General features: G+C 39.5%; 1 protein-coding gene across 1 annotated transcript in view; it reads right to left on the bottom strand.

The window, feature by feature from the left end:
* Positions 1–2,115: 2,115 nt before the first annotated feature.
* Positions 2,116–26,060, bottom strand: part of DCT (dopachrome tautomerase) — a 42,530-nt gene continuing 18,585 nt past the window's right edge. The window contains exons 6-8 of the mRNA XM_017859228.1: positions 24,844–24,979; positions 7,671–7,872; positions 2,116–4,894 (exon numbers count right to left, since the gene is read on the bottom strand). Of these exons, the coding sequence (XP_017714717.1) occupies positions 4,716–4,894; positions 7,671–7,872; positions 24,844–24,979 (517 nt within the window). The 3' untranslated portion in view covers positions 2,116–4,715. The remainder of the gene's footprint in view (positions 4,895–7,670; positions 7,873–24,843; positions 24,980–26,060) is intronic.

The following is a 26,060-nucleotide window of genomic DNA, read 5'->3' as shown; positions in this document are numbered from 1 at the left end:
TTTTCTTGATGACAGTTTTAATACAAAAGTACGTTCCCCAATTTCCAGCTGCAATGTGATCATATAAACAATATTTAACTAAATTATATTCTGTGTGTGTTTGCCAAGCCTAAAAGCGTTTTTGCTCAGTGGCCTGAAATGTTCCTCCAAACTTTTCTGGCTTACTGGTAAACATTTAACATTTCAAAATAGATTAAAAGGGGAGTTGTGAGAGCCTATGTAGGAAACTGTTTCTTTCTAAATATTGGGCTTTATCTGTTCTGATTTCTGAATTCATGGCAAATCTTCCAGCCTTTTTTTCCACTCTGGGTAGGCAATCAACCACGGTAGAGGAAAATAGCTGTAAGAACTTTACTACATTGTGCAATTTTCTAATAAAACACAAGAGGGCAGGTTTTGCTTTATTGTAAGCCTAATTCCACTCCACTAGTAATCAAGATTGGTCATTGGGCTAATTGCAAATTCAGAAACCCTCAATAACATACAAAGTGAAGGAGTAATCAGGGTGCATAACTCTGGCAGTGAAATTTGTTGTTTTAATAAAGAAGGCCAAGCTCAAGCATCTCTACTTAGCATTATTTACAACCAGTACAATTATTCTTGGGAGGCACTGTGATGGTTTTAGTTTGCTTATAAACTGCCAAAAGAGCAGAAAATGACTAACAGAATGACCAAATTCAGTCATATTAGATTTAAGAAGTCTGACTAAAGTTGATGTGGCAAATAACATAAGTGGGTTAATGGTTTCTACCAAACAGATGCAGCTGTGGTGAACATTTATACAGAGCATGCAAGTATTGAATAGGAACCTTGTTTTCAGAAAACTCTAACTTATAGTTCACAATATTCTTGCATATGGTTTTTAAGATTTCATTTAATGACCTGCCAAAGCAGAATTAAATTCATAAGGTTGTTTTTCAGCTTGAACTGCTGTTACGGCTTAAGTCAAAGTATTGTCATCTTTGGAGAGTTTCTAAAGCAATTGCTGCTTGAGTCCAGCAGTGTGAGACAGGCATTGGTTTGCCTGACTAAATAATTTGCCAACTAACTCCTTTCACTGAAACAAAGCTTTTAGGATATCAGACAGTGGAGGATCCTAAAATGGCATATGTGAGGACTTAGAGGAGAGGTACGTGGAAATCTTAGCTTTCTATCCTAGTCCCTAAAAGTGGTAGAATTAAGGCCTACCAAGAGTAGGAAGAAGATGCATCTAGAAAGAAAATCCACCTGAAGAGTGTCTCCTTGTGTTAGGTTGCAAAGAGTGTAATTCCATCTAGCATATGTGCAATTCAAAATCCGAAGGATAGGTTGTATGGTAACTTCAAGGCAGGGATCTTATGTTTTATCCAGTACATCTTAAAACAGATGTCAGAAGCTCTGAATGAAACGTTCTACTTTGAGATTAGTTTATTCACTCATGTATTCATTCAAAGAATATTTATAAAGTACTCAGGATAAGTAAGGCACTATAGAAATAGGAAGAGCTTCAACCTCAGATTTTGCCATTGCATTACAGAAAGTAATTACCTCCCACTAGGGGTGAATTGGTTCATTTATGCACATATATCAACCACCAACATTCTCTGAGTACTTAAGGCAAGGTGCTTTGATATAATGACTGTGTAGCTGTACAGAGGGGTGTACAACCTGACCTTTAACTTCAGGTCTAGATGTGGAAGCAAACCTCACATAACCATTGCCACATTGGTTCTCACTTTCTTCTTCTGGGGGTCTCCAACAAATTGACCCATCTTGAAGGCTTACCTGGGGGATCACCAAGTTAGCTGCTGCAGGACCTCTCTTCCCTGGTCAGTCACTTGAAGTAGCCGCCTGCTTCCACCCCAGGATTAGTCACTAGACTGTGGGGATATCAAAAGTAACTTCACCTGGGGAAAGGCTGGCTCTCCTTTTCCTACCTGTTCAATACAGATTCAGAAAATAGCAATTGTTTGGAAACTCACCAGAAAATAGCATATCAGTTTAAGAGATTACTTTTCAGACTGAGGTTATTATGCATTTTACATGTATATATACTTCAATATACATGTTGAGTGCCCAAAAGATGGGAATTGATGCACACAAATTAAAAAACAATAATCCTCAAAAGATAAACAATAATCTGTAAAACAACATTTATTTTTCGTTTCCTTTTTAGTAAGTTTTCTACTTCTTAATAATGCGAGATTAAAACGAGTCACTAAAAGTATTATAATTAACAATGTTAAATCGTAAGCAAGATACAAAGGTCAATTTTAGAATTAGAAAGGAATTTAATGCACAAAGGAAACATGTTATTGCATTTTACCCCATTTCTGAATGTTAGGTTTACAAAAGCATTTCTATTAAAATCGTATATGCAGTTTTCTAATACTGAAGATATAAGCATAAAGTGATCTGGTCATTTTCTTCAAGGTTGAATTCTTTCCCCTATCATTGAGAAATATAGCCCACAGTATTTGGTGACATTTTCTGAGTTTATTTGCATGATATTCAATGTAAGTAAATACCAACATTTTATTCTGTTGGTTTATCCTACCTTAATATTTGTTAAAACGTGCTCATAATTGATTTATTGTAAGGTCAGAAAATGTTAGAAAATTGTTTTTCTCTTATATGAACTACAAAATCAGGAAATTCTCTCAGGAAGACATTATAAAACATAATAGTTATAAAAAGTTGCCCACACTATAGATAAAAGTAGCTAAGTATAACTGATTACTATTTTTTTCTACCTAAGATAGATCTTGCTTTAACCAAATCTTATGAGAATATGAGAATTCTGATATACCTGACAGATAAGCTAGAGGTGGTTATTTGCTTTATGAAATTATTCATAATAGTTCACCTATAAAAGCAGTTTTCCTGGTGCTTTTAATATATAATTGATTCATACATAACTTTTCCGAAATATATATACCATGCACAATTATATCTTCATTTTAACAAATTTCTCTTTTTGTTTAAAACCAAGATTTAAAAATGTGTTCCCCAACTATCCTGAGTTCAGAGCATAAACATTCCAGAGTGGAGCTTGTGAAAGATACAGTGCTGTACTTTCCATGAATTTGTTAACAGCAGGAATTGAGAGTTATACATGTGGTTGAAGCTAAAAAGCCCAAGCAGGGCTTTACCCCCATGAAGGACTCCGGGCTATCTTGATCTTCACCACTGAGCCTGCTCTCAGATGCACCTGTAACTTTATGAGATTCAAACTCAAATTCAGTTCCAGCTGGGCTTTGTCCACTTCTCTGGCTTTAGCAGTCCTATTGCAGTGGAAAAACTGGTTTTTGGTGAGTCTTGCACTCTCTAGTCCCCCTTTATGTAGAAGGCAGCTCCAGGGACCTCTTAACACCCATTCTTTACAGACATTCGTTCCAGTAGAGAGGGATCCCCGACAGACAAACCACACCCTAGAACTTCAGTCCCACTCCTGATGCACAGAAACCAGATATGAGCAGACGAAATGTGTGTGGAAATCTCAAGAGCCATGAACTTCTCTGAAGTGGGGTCCATCATGATAAGTCTGAACATCGTAGTAAAGATTGCCTCATTCTTATTTCTCATGATCTGATGATTGCATGGCAGAATATAACCACTTAATTCTGAATTGCCATGTTTTGTACAGATGGTTTGCTTTCAAATAAGGCTTAATTGGTCAGCATTCGTAAGTAACTGTGAGTATACTGCAACATCAATGAATCTAACATCAATGCTTAAAAATAAGCCAAGTGCATTATGTGGAAATAATTTTTCATCTGAGGCTACCTAGTAAAGAAATTGGTTCAGGATCAGCCAAAGAGACCTCAGACTAACAGGACTCAGGTCAAATTGTCTCATGTTCAGGTTTATAGCCTCGCCAGCCTTCAGTCAGCCTTTCTTGGAAAGAGTAATTCTGTATTTGTTATAGGTTTACAGTAGTATATCAACAAACCAGGAAGCTCTATAATTGTATTATCTTCTCTATTTATCACTATAGAATCAATGTGTATCTAGCTATTGAATCCTGTAATATAGGTCTACTGTTTAAAACTGCAGATTTTAAGTAAAATCTGTAAAATCTAATTTACACAATAGAGCGGAATTGAACCTTCATTTAGTCATTTTCTGTCCTGTAAAGAAAACAAGGCTTATTCTCATCTTCTAAGCTGGAGAGGAAAAAGATAGAGGAAAGAAGAAAATGAAGCCCAAGGAAGATAATCAGGAGGGTGCCTAGAAGCAGAGATGTTTATAATTAAAAGGGATCTTGGAGATTCATCTAGCACCTACCACCTCTCACCTCCATGCCATTACCAATAAAGACACTGGGGCTAAGAAAGATTGATGCATGGTCTTGGCCAGGTCTCAAATTGCACTGATCTGCAAATTTAAATGACTCCCCTGGATCAGTGTTTTGGGACTTTTTGTTTTTTTAAATGCTTTCAGAAAAGGAGGAGGCTTAATCAATATGGGGGATTATTATCAGATATCACAAACTGTCAGGCCTACCTTTATTTGAAGATAGAGGTAGCCTCAAGCACTTTAGTTTGGGTTTGTTAAACAAGCAAGCAAACTGGAAACTACAGCTAAGCATCTTCTGAATGAGATCGTCATCACTATAGAAGAACCTATGTCAAAGATCTTCAACTCAAGAAGGAACAGTGAGGATTAGTTCCTTTATTGTTAGGGTCAGAACTATGGGTTGGCCAGCCTCTTCTCTTAAGTAAGTCATGAGCACCCTAGGCTTCTTCCGTGTATCTCTTGCTGCTTAAATGTGTCTCCATTAGGGGTGTATATCCTTTTCGAAGTCTTCTATATTGAAGAAAAGCCAGCAGCACAAAAAGACCAACCAAAGCCACCAGTGTTCCCATGACCACTGAGAGGGTTGTGGGCCAACTTGGAGTTTCTTCAACTGAAACTAAAGCAGAAGAGAAGGGTCTGCAGTCAGCATTTTCATCAGCTGAATACTTTCAGAAGAGAAAAAGAGCAAGCGCACTTGGCTTTCACATGCTTTTTTGTTAATAAAGCAAAACTACTCTTGCTAGACTAAAATTTATCTTCTCCTTTCTCACCATTTATCATATCCACAATTGTTTTTCTTGGGGAAGTCGGAAATGGCATCCCATTACTTAAATACAGCTTATTGCATTTTAAAAATTTGTTACAATAAATGCTTATGCGGAAGAAACCCTCTAAGGAGGAATGTAACTACTTTTGTGAGTTAGAAACTCATTTGTAAAAGTGCATGCTAAAATGGCATCTGGGGAGCTGCAAAATATACAACCCTCGGGTAGAGAAATTCTGCTGTTGTCTCTACCTTTTTTATAGAATGATAAGCCTATGAGAGGGATCAGACTGGCTATTATACTAGGAGACATTCAATAAACAAGCAGATGATATTTATACCCATTTGAATAGTTGTGAATAAAATGTCAATCTCCCACATGATAAATCCAATCTTCTACTCAAATATATTTTATAAGCACTCTTCCACAAAATTGGTGAATTTCATTTTTGGGGTTTTTTGTTTGTTTTGTTTTGTTTTAAGATGGAGTCTCGCTCTGTCACTCAGGCTGGAGTGCAGTGACGTGATCTCGGCTCACTGCAACCTCTGCCTCCCGGGTTCAAGCGATTCTCCTGCCTCAACCTCCCGAGTCGCTGGGATTACAGGCACCCGCCACCATGCTTAGCTAATTTTTGTATTTTTAGTAGAGACAGGGTTTCACCACACTGGCCAGGCTGGCCTCAAACTCCTGACTGCAGGTGATCCACCTGCCTCAGCCTCCCAAAGTGCTGGGATTACAGGTGTGAGCCACTGTGCCTGGCCAAAATTTCATTTTTAATATGCGTATGCCTATTTGTCATTTATTTTAAAAAGTATATTCTCTTTGGCCAACTGTTCTTAATTTCAGCTCTTCTGAATTTTTCTATAGCTTACACTCACCTAAATATAAGATTCTCTTTCTAGTCCTTTTTCTGCAATCCCCCGGGAGGTCCTGACCTGTCCTGATGGGATTCCTCCAAGAGGGTTTTGATCTGTCTCCTCCCGCTTCAATCCGGCAGCACCTATTGCCGACTTCATCTTCTTAAAACACAGATATTTTGATTCTGCCATTTCTTTGTTCAAGACCCAAAAATGGTTGCCTTTTGCTTTTGTCCAAATCATCTGGCTAGTTTTTTAAAAAATTATGTTTTAGAAATTATGGTAACATACATGTAACATAAATTTGACCACCTTGAAAATAGTAAGTGTTGCTGAGGCTGTAGAGAAATTGGAATCCTTGTGCATTGCTGGTGGGAATGTAAAACGGTGCAGCCACTGTGGAAAACAGTATGGGGATTCCTCAAAAAAATGGAACAAAGAATTACCCTATGACCCAGCAATTACACTTCCGGGTATAGCTGAAAGAACTGAAAGCAAGGTCTAGCAGAGATATGCAGTGCAGTGGCATTACGTACATTCACATTGTTGTGCGACCATCAGCACCATCCATTCTCAGAACCTTTTCATCTTGTAAAACTGATACATTGTGCCCACCAAACAGTAACTCCCTATTCTCCCCTCCCAACCCCTGGTAACCAGGGGTCTCTGTGAATTTGACTATCTCATAGTCTCATATAAGTGGAGTCATGCAGTATTTGTTTTTATGTCTGGCTTATTAAACTTAGCTTAACGCCCTCAAGGTTCATCCATGTTGTGGCATATATCAGAATCTCCTTCCTTTTTGAGGCTAAATAATATTCCATTGTATGTATATGCCACCTTTTGTCTATTCATTCATCTACTGATGGACACTTGGGCTGCTTCTACTTTTTGGCTATTGTAAATGATGCTGCTATGAACGTGGGTGTGCAAGTATCTCTGCTAGACCTTGCTTTCCGTTCTTTTGGGTATACCCGGAAGTGTAATTGCTACGTCATAGGGTAATTCCTTGTTCCATTTTTCTGAGCAATCCCCATACTGTTTTCCATAGTGGCTGCACCATTTTACATTCCCACCAGCAATGCACAAGGATTCCAATTTCTCTACAGCCTCGGCAACACTTACTATTTTCTACTTTTTTGATAGCAGTCATCCCAATGCGTATGAGGTGGTATCTTATTGGAGTTTCTGCCTGGCATCTAAGGCCCTCTGTACCTAGGCTCTTTCATAAATTTGAACTTGATTTGAGGTAACCCTCTGCCCGAGCATCCCACTACAACCAGGCTTGAAAGACTCAGGTCAAAGAGGGAGAGATTGAGCTCTGAAATCATCTTGATTGTTTTCTAGGCTGAGACTTTGGGTAGATACACTGTACAGGGACCAGCTGGATTTAGAGATTATTCCTTGACGCAGGCCTGTTTACTTCATTGGTTAGAAATTTGAAACAACCATAGAGAGGCTTTTTATTAATCCAACTAATTCAGAGAGAATTGTCAAGTCAGGTGTAGAAGTAGATAGTTCCTTTAATAAGATCTATTGAAAACTTTCAGTTTTCTAAAACAAGAGTCAGCTCATTAGTCCCTTTCTGATGTTTAGTTGATAGTTTAAAGGCTCGTTTTGCTAAATACACATATGCTAGAAAGATGGTCAATAAACCTAACTAGACCTGAAAGCTTCAGTTAAAGTTCTTGGTTTACATTAAAAAGAAAGCAAGCAAGCTAGCTCCTTTAGAAGATGAATGAATCACCCATTTAGAAGTTGTGTTAGTTACCTGGCAGATTAATGGCATAGCTGTAGCCAAGTTGGTCTGCGGTTAAAAAGAGTTCTTCATTCGTCACTGGAGGGAAGAAAGGAACCATGTTGTACATCCGATTGTGACCAATAGGGGCCAGCTCCTGAGGCCAGGCATCTGCAGGAGGATTAAATCTTTTCATCCACTCATCAAAGATGGCGTCAGTAAAGGAATGAAGAACCTGCAAGACAGTTGAACACAGCATTTAACATGAATCAGTCTGTTCCGATCACGCCAACCTGACTGGAGCTTTCTCTAAAGTGGAATAACTTCTTCTTGACATGGGATCTTCTGTATACCCATGTGTGGAATACTGCCTTCTGTATAGCACCGTGAGGAAGCCCAAATCAACTCATACAGAGTGACCATGATGGTGAGGTTCAAGATTTCAGGAAGAAAAACAGTGAAGTTTTCAACGATGTATGAACCTCTCTCTCCAAGCAGGATGATAAACCGCTTTGTCAAAGGTGCAAATGAAAGTTCATGTTGGATTTAACATTGGTTGCAGATTGAACATTGGAGGCCTTGAACATATATGTGTTAACTGTGAAATTCAGAGAAAGGCAAGTATGGTAAGATACATGTTCTAGTATTGAGATGATTTGGTTTAATAGGAGAGAAAGAAAAAGTTGCGTTTACAGGTTGAGTGTCTGAAATTTGAAAATTTAAAATCTAAAATCCCCCCAAACCTGAAACTTTTTGAGTGCCAACATGACACTTGAAGGAAATGCTCATTGGAGCATTTTTGGATTTTTTGAATTTGGGATGCTCAACTGGTATAATGCAAGTATTCCAAACTCTGAAAAAATTCAAAATCCCAAATACTTCTGGTCCCAAACATTTCAGATAAGTGATACTCAATATCAATATTATAATATAAAGGAACAGTAAATTTTTCTCACCAGGAATACTCTTCTGTCTACTCATTTCATAACCTCTCACTTGAATTCTTGCTGTTATGCCAGCAAAAGGAAGTCTAGAAATGTAATGTACAAAGTGCTCATTTACATTTTCTCAAGGAAGCCATTAAAGTCCTTTTAAAATAGAGCAATTACTATATGTTTTGAAATATTAAGAGCAAAATTTCCACATTGATAGCCCTGATTTTGTAACATGATACAAGTTTGAGAGTTCGGTCCCATCGTGGTGGTTAGAGTTCCTCACTCCTTCCTGGACCTAAGTTCAAGGAGCTCAGGGGCAGTGTCTTTTTTTCATTCCCCTCCCCGGATCCCCAGAGCTTGTCACCCCAGGGTATCTCACGTGGAGAAAGGGAGGTACTTATTTCAGGAAATACTTATTCAATGTATTCATTCCTCCATTCACCACTGTACCCTGTACCTCATTTATAGCACTGATCAAATGATACTATAACTTGTTATTTATGTATCTATGTCTCCTAACAAGATCCTAACTCCTTAAGCTCTAAGATAAGGACTTTTCACCTTTGAAATCTCAGGCTTCGCATACAACCTGGACGGAGTCAATGTTTACTAAGTATGTACTGGCTGATGACAGTGTCATGCAGCTTTATTTACGTAAACAGTTTGTGCAAATAAACAGAGTGTCTAGGGATATACAAAAATATATTTTCCAAAGAAGGCCACACAATGTTTCTTGACTAACATGCTTTTCTAGAATCTTGCCACTCCTTCATTGAAGGTTGGCTTCAACTGGCCTTTCCTTGAAACTTGGTGAGTTTCTGACTCTTTTATAACCAATAAAATGCAGCAGAAGTGACATTTTGTGACTTTCAAGGTTAAATCATAAAGTGTATTGCAGGTCCTATCTTGTGCCTGAGCCCTGAACCATCAAATAAACAGTCCAGCTGTCCTGAGGCAGCCATGCCATAAGGAAGCCCAAACCAACTCACATAGAGTGGCCATGATGGGGAGGCTCAAGATTTCAGGAAGAAAAACAGATGGCGGGCCAGTCCACAGCTACTCCAACACCTATCACCATCTGACTGCAACTGCACTGAAAGATGCTAAGCTAGAACTGCCTAGTCAAGCCCTTCCAAAATTCCTGACCCACAGGAATGGTAAGAAATGAAATGGTCACCTTCAAGCCATTGAGTATTTGGGTAATCTGTTATGCAGAAATGGATAAGGACAACAAAGGAAAAAAGCCTGAGCAGAGCCTCACAGGCCCATGGTTACCAGCATGTGTAGGGAAGGGAGTTCCTTGGTCCCCTTCTCTCTCTTTCTCTCTCTCTCTTTTTTTTCTTAAGACACAAAATTCAATAGAAATTTTGTTTGTAGTTCTTATATTCTCAGTGTGAGCTGAATTGGGACCTGCTGCCCCATGCAGAAGTGGCCCATTCCTGGAGGCAGGGGAGAAAGGGAGGGGTGAAATGGGAAGAGCCCTATTCTTCCTCAGCATTGGGAGGCTAGAGACGCCGCCCCATTCTCCTGGGTTCCACGAAGGAGAACAGATGGAATGCCAGGTCTGAGACTTCTCCTCCACACTGCTGCCTCCTGGGTAGGAGGGGAGCTAAGAGATCCAGACAGAGAATGAGAAGGCAGAGGTGGTGAAAGGGGGGTAGTGATGTGGCTTGAGATGAATAAAACACAGCCTGTGGAGCTGATGATCCAGGATCACAGAGGTCTGTAAACCTCAACAGTGGACACCAATAACATGGCATTGGGAAGGTAGGGAGGTATTATCTTATATTATTAGGCACCTAGCACACAGCACCTTTCTTGTAGGAAATTGTTATTCAATGGTTGTTATCACTATGAGTATACCATCAGTACTATTATTATTTTAACTTGGAACAAGGACTTATGGAAGAGGAACGAAGGAATTTGCATTTTGCCGGTGGGTGGCGCCTGCAAGCACCTCTGAAATCACACACACTATGTACATATAGCCAACGAGGAACTTGGCATTTAGGAATGCATGTGGCACATGCCTAGTGCTTTTTGATAAGTAAATTAGTGAATATTTATTAGTGTTTGCTCAATTACCCATAATGACATATTGAAACCTCAAAACAGCCTGATTTGGTGAATATTATTTGTTTGCTCAGGCTGCTGTAACAAAGTACTACAGACTGGGTGGCTTAGACACCAGGCATTTGTCTTACAGTTAGAGACAGTGTCTCACTTCTAGGCAGCTGGAAGTCCAACACCAAGATGTCAGTGGGGCTGGTTCCTTCTAAGCACGGTGAGGGAACATCTGTTCCAGATCTCACTCCTACCTTCTCGGGCCTTGCTGACAATCTTTGGCATTCCTTGCCTTGTAGATCTCCATCTTCATCCTCATGTAGTGTTCTCCCTGTGTGCAGGTGCCTACGTCCAAATTTTCCCTTTTTATAGGGACACCACTCACTCTAGATTAGGGACCTACCCTACTCCAGTGTGACATTTTATGTTAATAAACTATACCTGCAACTATCCTATTTCCAAACAACGTGACATTCTGAGTTATTAGCTATTAGGAATTTGACATATGAATTTTGCAGGTGACAATTCAACCCCTAACAGTATTATCCTGTTTTATAGATGGGGAATAAAAGGCACAAAAGTGTTAAGTGACTTGCCTAAGGGCATACAGCTAATATATGGTAGAGTAAGAATTTGAACGCAGGAAGTCTGGTTCTAAAGTGAGAGTTCTTAATCCACATACTCTACTTCCTCTACACCAGCAGTCCCCAGCCTTTTTGACACCAGGGACTGGTTTTCAAGGAAGACAATTTTCATGGACCAGGGGGTGGTGGATGGGAAGGGAGAGGGTTTTAGGATGAAACTGTTCCACCTTGGATCATCAGGCATTAGTTAGATTCTCATAAGGAGTGTGCAACCTAGAGCCCTCTCAGGTGCAGTTCATGATAGGGTTTGCATTCTTATGAGAATCGAATGCTGCTGATCTGACAGGAGGCGGAGCTCAAGCGATAATGCTCGATTGCCTACCATTCACCTGCTGTGCAGCCCAGTTCCTAAGAGGCCACAGACCAGTATGGGCCCGTGCCTGCTTGACACCACCACACTGTAGTACAACCTTCAGGACCACCTAGAATAAGAAAAATCGATCTTGAAGGTGTATTCTCAAATCTTAACAATGCAGAAAGAGTATAGTTTGACCTATGAGTCCTAAACCAATCATGAACTTTTAGATAGCGCCTAAGTTCAAGTCAGGGATCAAATCGTGATGATAGAAAGAGACAAGAGACTATCAGAACATAAGGAAGATGCAGATGATGCAGATTCAGTGCTGTAAGAAGCAAATAACTTATAGAAAGCATCAGAATTCACCAAGGGAAAAATGTAAATAATAAAGGAGAAGACAAGATTCTAAGGCAATTAATAATCTGGAGAGATAAAAAAAGGGGGGAGAAATAATGAGTAACTGAAATTGTAGCTTTCAGGAGGGCTATAAAACGTACAATAAATGTTCTAGTAAGGCTGCACACAGTGGCTCATGCTTGTAATCCCAGCACTTTGGGAAGCTGAGGCAAGAGGATCACATGAGAGGCCAGGAGTTTGAGATCAGCCCCGGCAACAGAGTGAGACCCTATTTCTACAAAAATTTAAAAATTAGCTAGGCATGGTAGTATGTGCCTGTGGTCCCGGCTACCTGAGGCTGACGTGGGAGGATCACTTGAGCCCTGGAAGTCAAGGCTGCAGCGAGCTGTGATTGTACTACCGCACTCCAGCCTGAGTGATAGAGCGAGATACTGTCTCAACAACAACAATAACAACAACAAAAACAAAGCTCTAGTAAGAACAATATACAGAGCACCCAAATTATAGAATGTAATTTTTTTGAAAAGACTGGTATGCACTGAGAAAATGCAAAGAATCCAATGAACAAAATGCTGCAAGCAATAACATATCTGCAACCTAAAAAGAGAAGTAGTACAATCCACGGAATAAGTAGTTTTGTTAAAATTGTAGGCATTATTCCTCAATAAGATCCGTTGAATTGCTCTTGAGAAACTAATTGTATCTTTGTTAAATACAAGTTAAAAATGAGCTCAGTTTATATCTCTGTAAAAGGTCAAATGTCATTTGCGGGTAGGAAGCAAAAGCAGAAGTTAAGTAAAGTGTATCATTGGGCCGGGCATGGTGGTCTATGCCTGTAATCCCAGCACTTTGTGAGACCAAGGTGGGAGGATCACCTGAGGTCAGGAGTTTGAGACCAGCCTAGCCAATATGGTGAAACCCCATTTCTACTAAAAATACACAACATTAGCTGGGCATGGTGGTGTGCACCTGTGATCCCAGCTATTCGGGAGGCTGAGGCAGGAGAATCACTTGAACTCAGGAGGCAGAGGCTGCAATGAGCCAAGATGGCGCCACTGCACTCCAGCCTGGATGACAGAGCGAGACTCCAACTCAAAACATAAATAAATAATACATAAATTTGTATCATTGGTGCCTTTCATCTGCTCGAGGGCTACATGGCTATGTTTTGGTATTAGAAATTGAGTACTTCAGAAATGAGGTTCCAAATTTTGGCATATAAACCTACCCTATCTTGTTCCAACAAAATGAGGATAGGTACAGAAAATGAAAAAAAAAAAAACAGTAAATTTCAAAGTAGAGGCCATATTGAAAAAAAAAAATGTGATTACATGGGCTTTCAAGGTAAAGATTTTTATGTAACCTGTGCAGAAGAAAGTAATCAACCAAAAAATATTGTACCTGCAGGATACAGAAAATAAAATACAAGAAAGTGTGCATTCTTTTTTCAAGACCATTGGAGGTTAAAGTTACTATCAAAGGGCCTTAGCTTAAATGACTATAAATTCGGATTCCCACCACATAGATGAAATAAGAAGTTTCTGCATCTGGAGAAAGGGACCATGGAAATATGAGGCCGGCTGGGGGAAAGATGTGTGTACATCATTAAAGACCAGCACACTATAGTTTTCACTACTTGAGTTCATGTGTTACTGCCCAGAAGGCATCCTTTGTCATCAGACTGGATCCTACTGTGGTGACATGCTATTGCTCTGGTTCTCTGAGAGTCAGAACTAAGTGACAATTCAAATGTGATCACTTAAAAGCCACATGACAGATGTAAGCACACATAGGTCCATATGGGAACTCTAATTTAAAACTTAAAGTAGAAGGCATACATTAAAAAGTTGGTTTGGAATTTTTAAATGAGAGAATTCCTAATGGCAACTCCTAAAAAACATATTTCATCATGTTTGTTATTTTAGGGAAATATCTATTTTTGTCTTGTTCTACCAAGGATTTGAAAACAAATATAACTGGGATGTTGGTTTCACATTGCCCTAACTAGGCCATATGTAATAGGCATGAAATAGTTAAACAACACCAAGCCTCTATTTAATTAACTAAGCTCTGCCACAAGGAGGAGGGTACTACACAGAGAGAATATTTCAGTGACGAGAAACAATCTCCTATGGACTCAATGTGTTCCTCTCCTCCCAACAAATTCATATTTTGAAATCCTAACCCCCAGGGTGATGGTAATAGGAAATGGGGCCTTTGGGAAATAATTAAGCCATGAGGATGGGGTTCTCATGAATGGAATTAGTGCCCTTACCAAAGAGACCCAGGGAGCTCCTTCTCCCTTTCAACCATTTGAGGACAAGCAAGAAAATGGCCGTTATGAGCCAGGAAGAAGTTCCTCACCACACACTGAATCTGCTAGTGCCTTGATCTTCAACTTCTCAGCCTCCAGAACTGTGAGAAATAAATGTTGTTTAGGCCACTCAGTCTCTGGAATTTTTGTTTTGGCAGCCTGAATGGACACAATCATGGAAGGAAAAAAAAAAAGATATTGGAGCAATAATAGCATCTTCCAGGCTGGGCGCAGCAAGGATGGTGCTAAAATTTTCTCTCCCTATATCTCCCCACCCATTCTTTTATAGCACCCTGAGCAGGCAAAACAGAAAGTATTTCTCAGGTATTTTGGAGGAGTTATATCAGGAACACATCCCCCCACACAGACTTGTATAATAGCCTTGTATACTATATGTGTGTAAAAATGTACAAAATATACATTGTATACAAGCTCTAACAGCATGCATACAAAAAAAAAAAAAATCAAGAGAATTAGAAATGCCAATTCCAAACCCTTTAGGAAAAAAAGCTTGTTCTTCAAGAATTAAACTCTGAACAGATGCAGAGGACTACAGGAAGATTCTGCTAGCTCAACTTTAAAAGAAGTGACCAGTTCAACATGCATATAAGCTGACATTACAGGTTGGAGAAACAGAACCAAGGTGATGCTAGAAGAGATTCTAGATAGAGACAAAGCTACCTCTCAGGCCATTCTTGGCTACCTAATCATGAAAACTCTAGGAGAGAGGAACTCAACTCAATGCTAGAACCATCTTAGATTTGTATGTAAGTTGTGGTTTGTCATTATATTCATACTTTATCAAGAATGAATTGAATGTAATTCATAGGTTTAGTTCTTCTCAATAGAGTATGCATTTATCCTTATAAAGTCTAGAGTTGAAGACAACCCATTCAGGTAACACTTACCACCTGTAAGATTAAAGAAAACAAGCCAGCCCCCAGCCTAGCCCGTAGAAATCCTGCCACCCTGGGGAGCCAGAGAGGGGTCCAGCCACCCTCTCTGATACCTCAGCTCTTACAAAACTCATCAAGATGTTATGCTACTTAGGAGGTAGTAACTGTGCACCTGCTATTTAAAAACTAGTATTAAATAAGGAAATGTGACATTTAAAAAGCATAAATACATCCTCACAATAAAAGCAATGACTCTATCATTTCAAAAGCCGTGCAAAATTATTCACATCTGCCCTTCACCAATTCGTGTTAATTCCTATTAATATGACCTAACGGGACTTAATATCCTCAGCTATAATGAATGCAATTGTGAAGAGACTGAGTTAAGAATTGTCTAAACTGACAAAAGGCAAAATGGTAGTTGAAAGATTGAACACGGGGAGATTTTTTAATAGGAAACTTTTCTTATAAATCTCTGCTCAGCCACTTACTGGTTGATGTGACCTTGACACATTTCTTAGCCTCTCTAAACTTTATTTTCCCTGTGTTTAAAACAAGAAGAGTAGTTTACTATATAGGGATTTGTTCATTTAAGAGGTGAGCTTTGCATGACATCTCACATAGGAGCTGTCACAGAATAGATTTACAATAATAAGACACTGTCCTCACAAATATGTACAGAACTAAGTGTCAGATACTGTTCTAGAGGTTGAATATGTTTTCAGTGATCATATTCTTTTTCCATAAACTAATAAAACCTACAAAATGCAACTTTACATAACCAGATTATTAGGTTTTCCGGGAAAATAAAATATTGAAAGAGAATGTTGTATTTTGTTACTCACACAGAGAACAAATTACTTTCATTAATTCTGACGTTTTGGATCTTTAGGGTTATTTTTTTCTTTTACCAGAAGTCATGATCACAAACAAAAGTTATGAACAGACAGATCACAGAAAAGAGAGGTGCAAACTGATTTTTTTTTTTTTTTTTTTGAATTCCTGAAAAGATGCTGCTTCACTTTTTTTTTTTTTTTTTTTTTTTTTTTTTTTTTTGAGACCGGAGTACTGCGCTCGTCGCCCCAGGCTGGAGTGCGGTGGCCGGATTTCCGCTCACCCAAGCCCTGCCTCACCGGGTTTACGCCTTCTCGCTGCCTCCAGCATTCCGAGTTAAGCTGGGACTACAGGCGACCGGCCACCTCGCCCAGCTAGTTTTTTTTGTATTTTTTAGTAGAGACGGGGTTTTCACCGTGTTAGGCCAGGATGGCTCGATCTCCTGAACCTCGTGATCCGCGCCGCCCTTGGCGCTCCAAAGTGCTGGGATACAGGCTGAGCCACCGCGCCGCCACTGTTTTTTTTTTTTTTTTTTTTTTAACAGAGTTTTTGGCTCTTGTCACCAGGCTGGAGTGCAATTGGCGTGATCTTGGCTCACCTGCAACGCCTCCCACCTCCTAGGTTTCAAGTGATTCTCCTGCCTCCCCTGGCCTCCCAATTAGCTGGGACTACAGGTGCCACAACACCACACCCGGCTAATTTTGTATTTTATTAGAGACAAGGTTTCACTATGTTGGCCAGGCTGGTCTTAAACTCCTGACCTCAGGTTATCCACCTGCCTCGGCCTCCCAAAGTGCTGGGATTACAGGTGTGAGCCACTGCGTCTGGCCTGGCCTTCACTTATAAGAAGAGAAATGCAAATTAAAACTTGCTAAAATGCCCTTTCACCTATCAGGTTGACAAAGATGAAAAAGCGTGATGACACAGGGACAAAGAGCATAATGAGAGGGAATGATGGGGGAACTGTGGCTCTGACACATAGGTGAAACACAGGTATTAGGAGAGAGTATTGTCCAACCTTCTAGAGGCAATTCTGTAACATTTATCAAATTTCAAATGCATTTTTTTACCCTTTAAGCCAGGGATTCTATTCTCTTTACTTAGCTTACATGTTCAAGGACGTTTGTTGTAGCATTGTAAAGTAAAAGATTAGAAATCACCTAAATGTCCATCCATAGAAAATAGTTTAAAATCTTAAATTTAAAATTAAAATAATACATTTCAGGATAAATCCATGTAACAGAATACTATACAGCTATACAAAAAGGAATAAGAACGCCCTTTGGAACTGAAATGATTTGGAATAATTTTTTTTTTAAAAAGTGGGGGGAAGGCAAAGGGACACAGGGGTCTATAATATGCTACCATGTGGATAAATATATAAACATATTTGTGTATTTATAAAATATATCTGGAAAATTAGAAAAAAAATGGTATTGTTTGCTGGAAGGTGGTAGTGATAATATGGACTTCATTTTATACATTTTATATTTTGAAACTTCTGTGTGCACTAAGATTTTAAGACGAAAAAGTTTAGAAAACCATGCAACGACTTTAAATAAATTAAGTGATAATGGGATATCATATGTAATAGGTGCCTTATACAGATGGTCCTCTGTATCCAATTATAAGTAATCCGGACATGATTTAGAGTATACAGAAGGATGTGTGTACCTTATATGCAAATATTATGCCATTTTATATAAGTGACTTCAGTAGCCACAGATTTTGGTACCCATGGTGGGGGGTCCTGGAACTAATCCCCTCAAGATATTGAGGGATGACTATAATTGCAACTGCATAAAACATATGAGAAGATGAAAAGAAATAAGCAAAAACATTGAGATGGAATTACAGGCATTTAAAACTTTTTTCACCAACATTTCTGTAATTATAAATAATATAAAATCATAAAACCACTAAAATAAAATTTCACATAAAACAATGTTATTTTAATTTTTTAAAATATTAGTCTAATTATGATTTTTCTTATTTAAAGTAAAGCAAAATGGATATATCTTTAAATGCTTCACTCTTGGGAAGAAAAAAGCAATGACCTATTGATATGGTTTGGCTGTGTCCCCACCCAAATCTCATCTTGAATTGTAGCTCCCACAGTTCCCACACATTGTGGGAGGGACCCAGTGGGATGTAATTGAATCATGGGGGTGGGTCTTTCTTATGCTCTTCTCATGATAGTGAATAAGTCTCATGAGAACTGATGGTTTTACAAATGAGAATTTTCCTGCACAAGTTCTCTCTTGTCTGCCACCACGTAAGATGTGCCTTTCGCCTTCCACCATGATCGTGAGGCCTCCCCAGCCACGTGGAACTGTAAGCACATTAAACCTCTTTTTCTCTATAAATTACTCCGCCTCGGGTATGTCTTTATCAGCAGCATGAAAACAGACTGATACACCTATCCTTTTTTTATATTTCAACTAAACTCACTCTAACACAGAATTATTTATACCTGTAATTGTGAGCTTTTGATTTCACTAACTTTGTTGTAGCCTAGAAGAGCAGACTCAGAAGGGCTCTTACAGGGTTAACTTAGGGTAGTCCATCAGCTATGTGTGGTTCAGAAATTCATTTTCTCCTGCTGCATATTTCTAAATTAATGAACCTATTTTATACACTGATGAGTAATAAGACTATTGTATGTTGTATTCCATTTAGAATGTCAATGTACAAGGTGGAAAACAGGCATGAGCTGTTTAGTATTTATCATGGAACCTATGGACCCCCCCAGTCACTGAGGAACTGAAGGAACTTAGAACTCACCAAATATACTTTCTAAAAGGATAACATCCAAGTATACTCTTAAGAATAGTATCTTTAGGAATTGGAAGGAAATTACCACTATGTAACATAGTTTCTTTCTTGGCATTTAAATAACTTTACAGTCTGTTGGTTTCCTTTTTTTTTTTTTTTTTTTCTTTTCTGGATTATATCTAAATTTAATATTGAAGACAGCACTTAGCATTTCTCTGGCCTAATCTTATTTTCCATGATAAATGTGTGCATTTGCCTCAATTACCTTAGGAATTACTAGAAATTGCTTTGGAGTTTTTCCTGCACTTTAATGTTCTGCCTTCTTTTCTCATTATTGTGATCACATACAATTTTGTAGCTCTATTGCTTGAAGAGATTTCACAAAAAATAATTTTAATAAATGTCATGTGCAATATATTTGCATGAATTGCCTCGTGAATTTGAAATTCCAGAAGCTATAACTCTGTTAACTGAAATGCTTTAATCTGGATCTCAATATGTGAAAAATCATTTAAAGCTGAATTGGCTTCAGCATAAAACTCTTTGAAAATAGCCTGAAGTAATTGTGAGTTCTGGAGCTAGTACCAAAACATTATTCATTCTATGCCTTTAACGAAAGGCTGTGGCTTTTTGCTTATTTGTATATTACACATACTACTAAAGAAAATAAAATTTTAACATTAAGTACATTAAAAGCAACGAAGACAAAGATGATTAAATGTCTTATATCTCTGAACCATGTTAAGTCACGGGATTTCTCATCCATTAAGTTACAATGTGAGCTTCCCCCCTAAAGCAGAAGGAGAAATATGACTAAAGGGATATCCCTACTACAGGCCAGCTATGGTGGCTCACCCAGTGCTTTGGGAGGCCAAGGTGGGAGGATTGCTTGAGGCTAGGAGTTCTGAGACCAGCCTAGGCAACATAGTAAGACTTCATCTCTACAAAATAAAAGTAAAAAAAAAAAAAAGCTGGGCATGGTGGTACGTGGCTATAGTCCTAGCTTCTTGGGAGGCTGAGGCAGGAGGATCACTTGAGCCCAGAAGTTCGAGGCTCCAGTGAGCTATGATCACGCCACTGCATTTCAGCCTGGGCAACAGAGAGAGACTGTCTCTTAAAAAGAGAGAGAGAGAGAGGGAGAGAGATTCCTACTATCCTTACTACAAACTAATACAAAGAAGAGCAGTGAATCCTTTACACCACAGGTTGATAAATTAAAGCCTGAGGGCCTAACAGAGCCTACAACCTATTTTTGTAAATAAAGTTTCATTGCAACACCACATTCATTTGTTTATGCATGATCTATGGCTGATTTCATGCTACAGGGGCAGAATTCAGTAGTTACAACAGAGAACATCTGGCTCCAAAGCCCAAAATATTTGCTACCTGGCTATTTACAGAAAAATGTTGCCAATTTCCGTCCACTGGGTGGGCTTGCTCAAAAGAAGGAGATAAGGTTTAGCAATCCTGGAGACTTGGGATGCAGAAAATCAAATTACTAGCATCACTTTTAATAGGAGAGAAAGAGTTGGGGTATAATCCTTAATTTATCAGAGGATTCTGCTATTCTACTTATAACATATTGGAGTACTGGATAAGGAGTACTGTGACATTTTTTCTTATGAATATGAATTGTGTGTATAAATTGTACAGTTGACAGTGTATGCTTTAATAAATACTTAGAGATGTATAGTATAGATAAATAGATGTGCGGATGTATGGCTGAGAAAGCAGACACCAGAAATGCTTGGCAAAAGCTATGGCTGAGACGATAGCCAGAAAAAATGATCTGAACCATCAAGTTAGAATCATCGAACAAGGCAGGCATTCTAGAGAAAAGCAAAAATCGCTGTGGCGGCGTCACAGATAAGCCCCCATCTTGTTAAATAAGCCCCCACCTTGTTAGACCATTAATTCAGACTTCTGACAACCCCTTCATTTATTGCTACTATGCAAATATGAGGAAAGAAACATGTTTTCGAAGGAAAGAACAACTCTACCAACTAATTCCGTCTCAGGATTTCTTGAAGCTCACCTGACTATGTTTTTAACCTCTCTAGGAGCCCCAGAAAGCTACTTCACACCCATCAGGCGAGCTTAGAGTCACTGAAGGCTATACCTTCACTCTCCCTCTTCATAGCTCCTTTTTTTTGTACCCTGGGTTGAGTAACACTAATAATCACCTGTGAAATACTTCTGACTTTGTGCTTATTAGTAAAACGTCTTAGGGCATGACTGCTTTGGAGAACAAGATAAGAAATCTTAATTAAGGTTTGAAAATCTAAACCTAACATATGGTTCTCTAATTCTGACCATTATAAAACACGTTATTATTTTTATGATAACATTTGTATTGTACTTGACAGGCTCTAGACCGGTTTCCTATTGTCCTAATCTACTAAGAATCACTTCACTGAGTACAACATTTTCACCACTGATCGGGCTGAGACCCACACGTTGCAGAGTGGGAAACAGAAGCTCCATGTGGTTCAATTACATTCCCAAGATTGCCCTGGTCTGTATCAAGTAAAACTGATTGACTTGTAATCAGTCATGAAGCCTCCCAAAAGTCTAGAAAAACAAACTTCCAGCTGGGTGCGGTGGCTCACGCCTATAATCTCAGCACTTTGAGAGGCCGAGGCCAGAGGATCACTTGAGGTCAGGAGTTCAAGACCAGCCTGGCCAACATGGTGAAACCTTGACTCTACTCAAAATACAAAAATTAGCCAGGTGCAGTGGCACGTGCCTGTAATGCCAGCTACTTGGGAGGCTGAGGCAGGAGAATCACTTGAACCTGGGAGGCGGAGGTTGTAGTGAGCCAAAATCACACCACTGCATTCCAGCCTGGGCAACAGAGTGAGACTCCATCTCAAAAAGAAAAAAGAAAAGAAAAACAAACTTCTATAAACTGATGGTTTGACGATGCATTATAAATGCTATATACAGACTGAATTGTGTTCCCCCAAAATCCATATGTTGAAGCCCTAACCTACAATGTGACTGTATTTGGAGACAGAGCCTAGAAAGAGGTCATTAAGGTTTAATGAGGTCAGAATAGTAGGGCCCTGGATTAGTGTTATCGTAAAAAGAGGCATCAGAGAGTTTATGCTCTTTCTCCCTCCGCTATGTGAGGACGCAGCTAGAAGGCTCAGGAAGAGCGTCTTCACCAGGAACCAAATCAGCTGGCACCTTGGTCTCAGACCTCCTGGCCTCTAGAACTGTGGGATATAAATTTCTGTTGCTTAAGTCATCCAGTCTGTGGTCTTTCGTTATGGCAGCCTGAGCAGACTAAGACACATTGCTAAGATTAACATTAAGGCAAGGAAAATTCTGGAAAAAAAAAACAGAGAGTCTCTGGATACCATACAATCTAACTGAATAACAAGATAAACTCAAAATACTCGCAAAATAAGAAAGGAGGTGAAATTTCTTCTTGTAATTGCTCCAAAACTATCTATTCAAGACATGTAACTCAGAAGACACACAGACAGGGTTAAAATAGATGATGGTGAGTTTAGTATCCGTAAAGCAGAAGCACTGTTGGGGATTGGCTACTGAAACATGAATGTTTATGTTGTCTAAATCTCTTACGACAACTTGAGTGACCTATACTTAGAAAAGCAGTCCCTAACATTCAAGAGCTGGCCTGGCACGATCAACGAGGCCTTGATGTCCCCCTATCAGACATTAACAATTTCATAGAACATCGACAGCAGACAAGGCCACTCTGAATATATTATATTTTGAGTTTATATTGTTATTCAGTTAGACTGTATGGTATCCAAAGACTCTCTGGTTTTTTTCCAGAATTTTCCTCACCTTAATGTTAATCTTAGCAATGTGTCTTAGTCTGCTCAGGCTGCCATAACAAAAGACCACAGATGGGATGGCTTAAGCAACAGAAATTTATATGCCACAGTTGTAGAGGCCAGGAGGTCTGAAGACCAAAGTGCCAGCTGATTTGGTTCCTGGTGAAGACGCTCTTCCTGAGCCTTCTAGCTGCGTCCTCACATAGTAACCATGACGGATCAGGACAGAAACAAGAAAACCCCATAATATCTGAGCACAGACAAATTATGAACATTGTCCAAGACACAAAAGGCATGACATCCCCTTTCCTGGCTAATATGAGCATCTGCTGCTGTTTTACCAATTATGGCTTTAACCTCAGTCTAGTCTGCCCCATATACACATATAATTACTCTATCAAGACACCCAATCATAGAATCAGGAAGCATACCCCTGCTTCCTGACAACATCCGATTCAGAGCAGAGCTTCCAAAAGTCCTCCCCAAATCACCTGGCACAAGCCCAAATCCTTTCTGTCTTTTCCAGCACCCACTGGCTGAGACTCTCCACAGTCCTCCATTCTCTCCCTGCAAGGAATAACAGACCAATGTATTCAACTACACTGTATTCCTAGAGGTCACAGACTGGAGAGCATTGACTAGGGCAGCTGAACAATGTGGCCCTGACTTGTTCTTCCTCATTTTGTTTGTCTTAGAAAAGTTCACCAGGGGATGAACATACTCTAAAAACTAAAGGCTGGGCCCAGTGGCTCATATCTGTAATCCCAGCACTTTGGGAGGCTGAGGCGGGCAGATCAGGAGGTCAGGAGTTCGAGACCAGCCTGGCCAATATGGTAAAACCTTGTCTCTAGTAAATATACAAAACTTAACCGGGCATGGTGGTGTGCACCTGTAGTCCCAACTACTTGGGAGGCTGAGGCAGAAGAATCACTTGAACCCGGGAGGCAGAGGTTGCAGTGAGCCGAGATAGCGCCACTGCACTCCAGCCTGGGCAATGGAGCAAGACTCTGTCTCAAAAAACAAACAAACAAAAACACTAAAAAAGTTCAGAAATGTAAAATTTACAATCTTATTGTTAAGTTTTGTTCAGTTTGTTTTTGTTTTTGAAACAGGGTCTCACCCTGTTGCCCAGGCTGGGGTGCAGTGGCACGATCATGGCTCACTGCAGCCTCAACCTCCCAGGCTCAAGTGATCCTCCCACCACAGCCCCCCAAGTAGCTGAGACCACAGGTGCATGCTACCATGTCCAGCTAATTTATAAAGTTTTCTGGTAGAGAAAAGGTCTCACAATGTTGCCCAGGCTGGTCTCGAACTCCTCAGCCTCCCAAGGTGCTGAGATTATAGTCATGAGCCACCATGCCTGGCAGTTTTCTTCTTTTGTTTTAAAGTGAGACAGAAATTAAACTGATATACCAAAGGAGTTCATCACACTGAAATTTAAACAACTGCGAGGCTCCCGCACAGTCAACAGCAATCCTGTTTACTGTCTGCATTATTACACGTCAGAGGTATGAATCAGATTAATAAATTAAATTGCCTCAAATGTGAGTTTTTGTATTAATGCCGTTGGTGAAGGCATTTGTCATTTTTTGCTTATATTAGCCAGGAAAGGGGATGTCATGCATCTTGTGACTTGGACAATATTCGTAATTTGTCTGTGCTCAGACACGGTTATGGAGTTATCTTATTTTTGTCCTGATCCATCACGGGCACAGAGTGGCCTTGTCTGCTGTCGATGTTCTACGAGATTGTTTATGTCCAACAGGGGACATCAAGACCTGGTTGATAGCACCAGGCCAGCTCTTGGATGTCAGGGGCTGCTTTTCTTCTTTCTCAAGTAAAGCTCACTCAAGTTGGCATAGGAGGTTTAAATGTCCAGCATGCCCTCTCCATTCTCCTCCCCTTTTCTGGCTAACAGAACCTCTCTTTCCTACAGGTAACACATTGAAGGTGGATTGTGTGGACTAATGGACCTCAACAACACTCATTTAGCCAATGAAAAATCATTTATTATTATGCTAATTTATGAATTCACCAGTGGAATTATAAACTCTTGCCTAAGATCATCCAAAAGTGAATCATCCCTGAAGCAGGGTTCTGATTAGGGCCTTCAAATGCTACCTAACCATCTCTATGGTATAGATGGACATTAATTTACATTTGCACACATCACGTTGTTCACACAGAGAATAAAACACTGCCAAATCTTAATTGTATGGAAAAAAATAAATCTGACATATTATCTAGAAAATTTTCATGCATTCTGAGTCTTTGACATACCACAAAAATGGGATCATTGGCAGCTGAATGTGGCAAAGCGTTTGTCCCGTTCAAGAAGGAATGAACCAAATTATGAAGGCTCATCACTCTAGAATCCAGAGTCCCATCGGCTTTATCAAACCCTTCCAAGGCATTCCTGGGAGAAACAAGTATATCAGTGACAACAGACAAAGACTGATAAAGGTCTCTTTTTTTGTTGTTTTCAGCCTAGATGATAGTTTTCTAATTTGAGATTGGGTAGGTATATGGGAAGCTCTGTCATAACAAATTCACCAAGAATTAGGCCCAAACTTTAACGATAATCCTCTGTAAGGCGAGATAACTCCTAATCAATGCTATTTCTGAATTATATCTCTTTTGTGTACTGTGTGACAACCTTCATACCTGTCTCTCATACCCTTGGAGAGCAGGCTCTGTGCTTTCTTCAGATATTCATTGCCAGGGTTCAGTACCATGCCCAGCACATGATTGCGATCAATATTTTATTTAACATTTAATCTGATATTTATATTTCTCAACCAAATAGACCTTCAGCTTGACTGAAGGTCCAGGTACTCAATAGGCTGAGATAGGAGGATCACTTGAGCCCAGGAGTTTGAGGTTACAGTTAGCCATGATTGTGCCACTGCATTCTACCCTGGGTGACACAGCAAGACCCTGGTTCTACAGAAAAGAAAAAAAAATTTCTACCACCATAAAAGACTTTAAAATTATGAAATACATTTATAAATAAGATTTTAAACAAAGATGGGTCCAAAAAGGGGGTGGTAGATAGATTAAAGATCTTCTCCAAAACTGGATTCTCTCTCCCTCTCTTACCTGTGTTTAAAGACAATTTGTATGGGACCGGGGCAGGGTAGGCTGAACTCACATGAAGAGGTTCTGTTAAGTGTAGCATGGCTCAGAGTCTGCTGGGGTTGGACACAGCCTTCAGAGTAGTGTCAAAGGTGGGGGAAGGATAACATTTAAGGTTGCTTTGAAAAGGAGGATGAATTAATTTTTCATTGTGACAAAAGTGCTGTTAAAATAGATTGCATTTCCTATATGTTTGAGTTAGGGGAGTTGTTCTCAAAATGCAGTGCTCAGAACACCTTAACTAGCATTGTTTGGGATTTGCTTAGAAAGGCAAATTGTTAAGATACAGCCTATACCTACTGAATCAGAAACTCTGGGAGCAGGGCATGAAATATGTTTTTCTTTAGTGATTTTGAGATGTG

The sequence above is a fragment of the Rhinopithecus bieti genome, unplaced genomic scaffold, assembly GCF_001698545.2.
Source record: "Rhinopithecus bieti isolate Rb0 unplaced genomic scaffold, ASM169854v2 scaffold_46235, whole genome shotgun sequence".
Taxonomy (NCBI): Eukaryota; Metazoa; Chordata; class Mammalia; order Primates; family Cercopithecidae; genus Rhinopithecus; species Rhinopithecus bieti.
The sequence above is the reverse complement of the archived record's forward strand: the minus strand, read 5'-3'. Positions and strand labels throughout refer to the sequence as shown.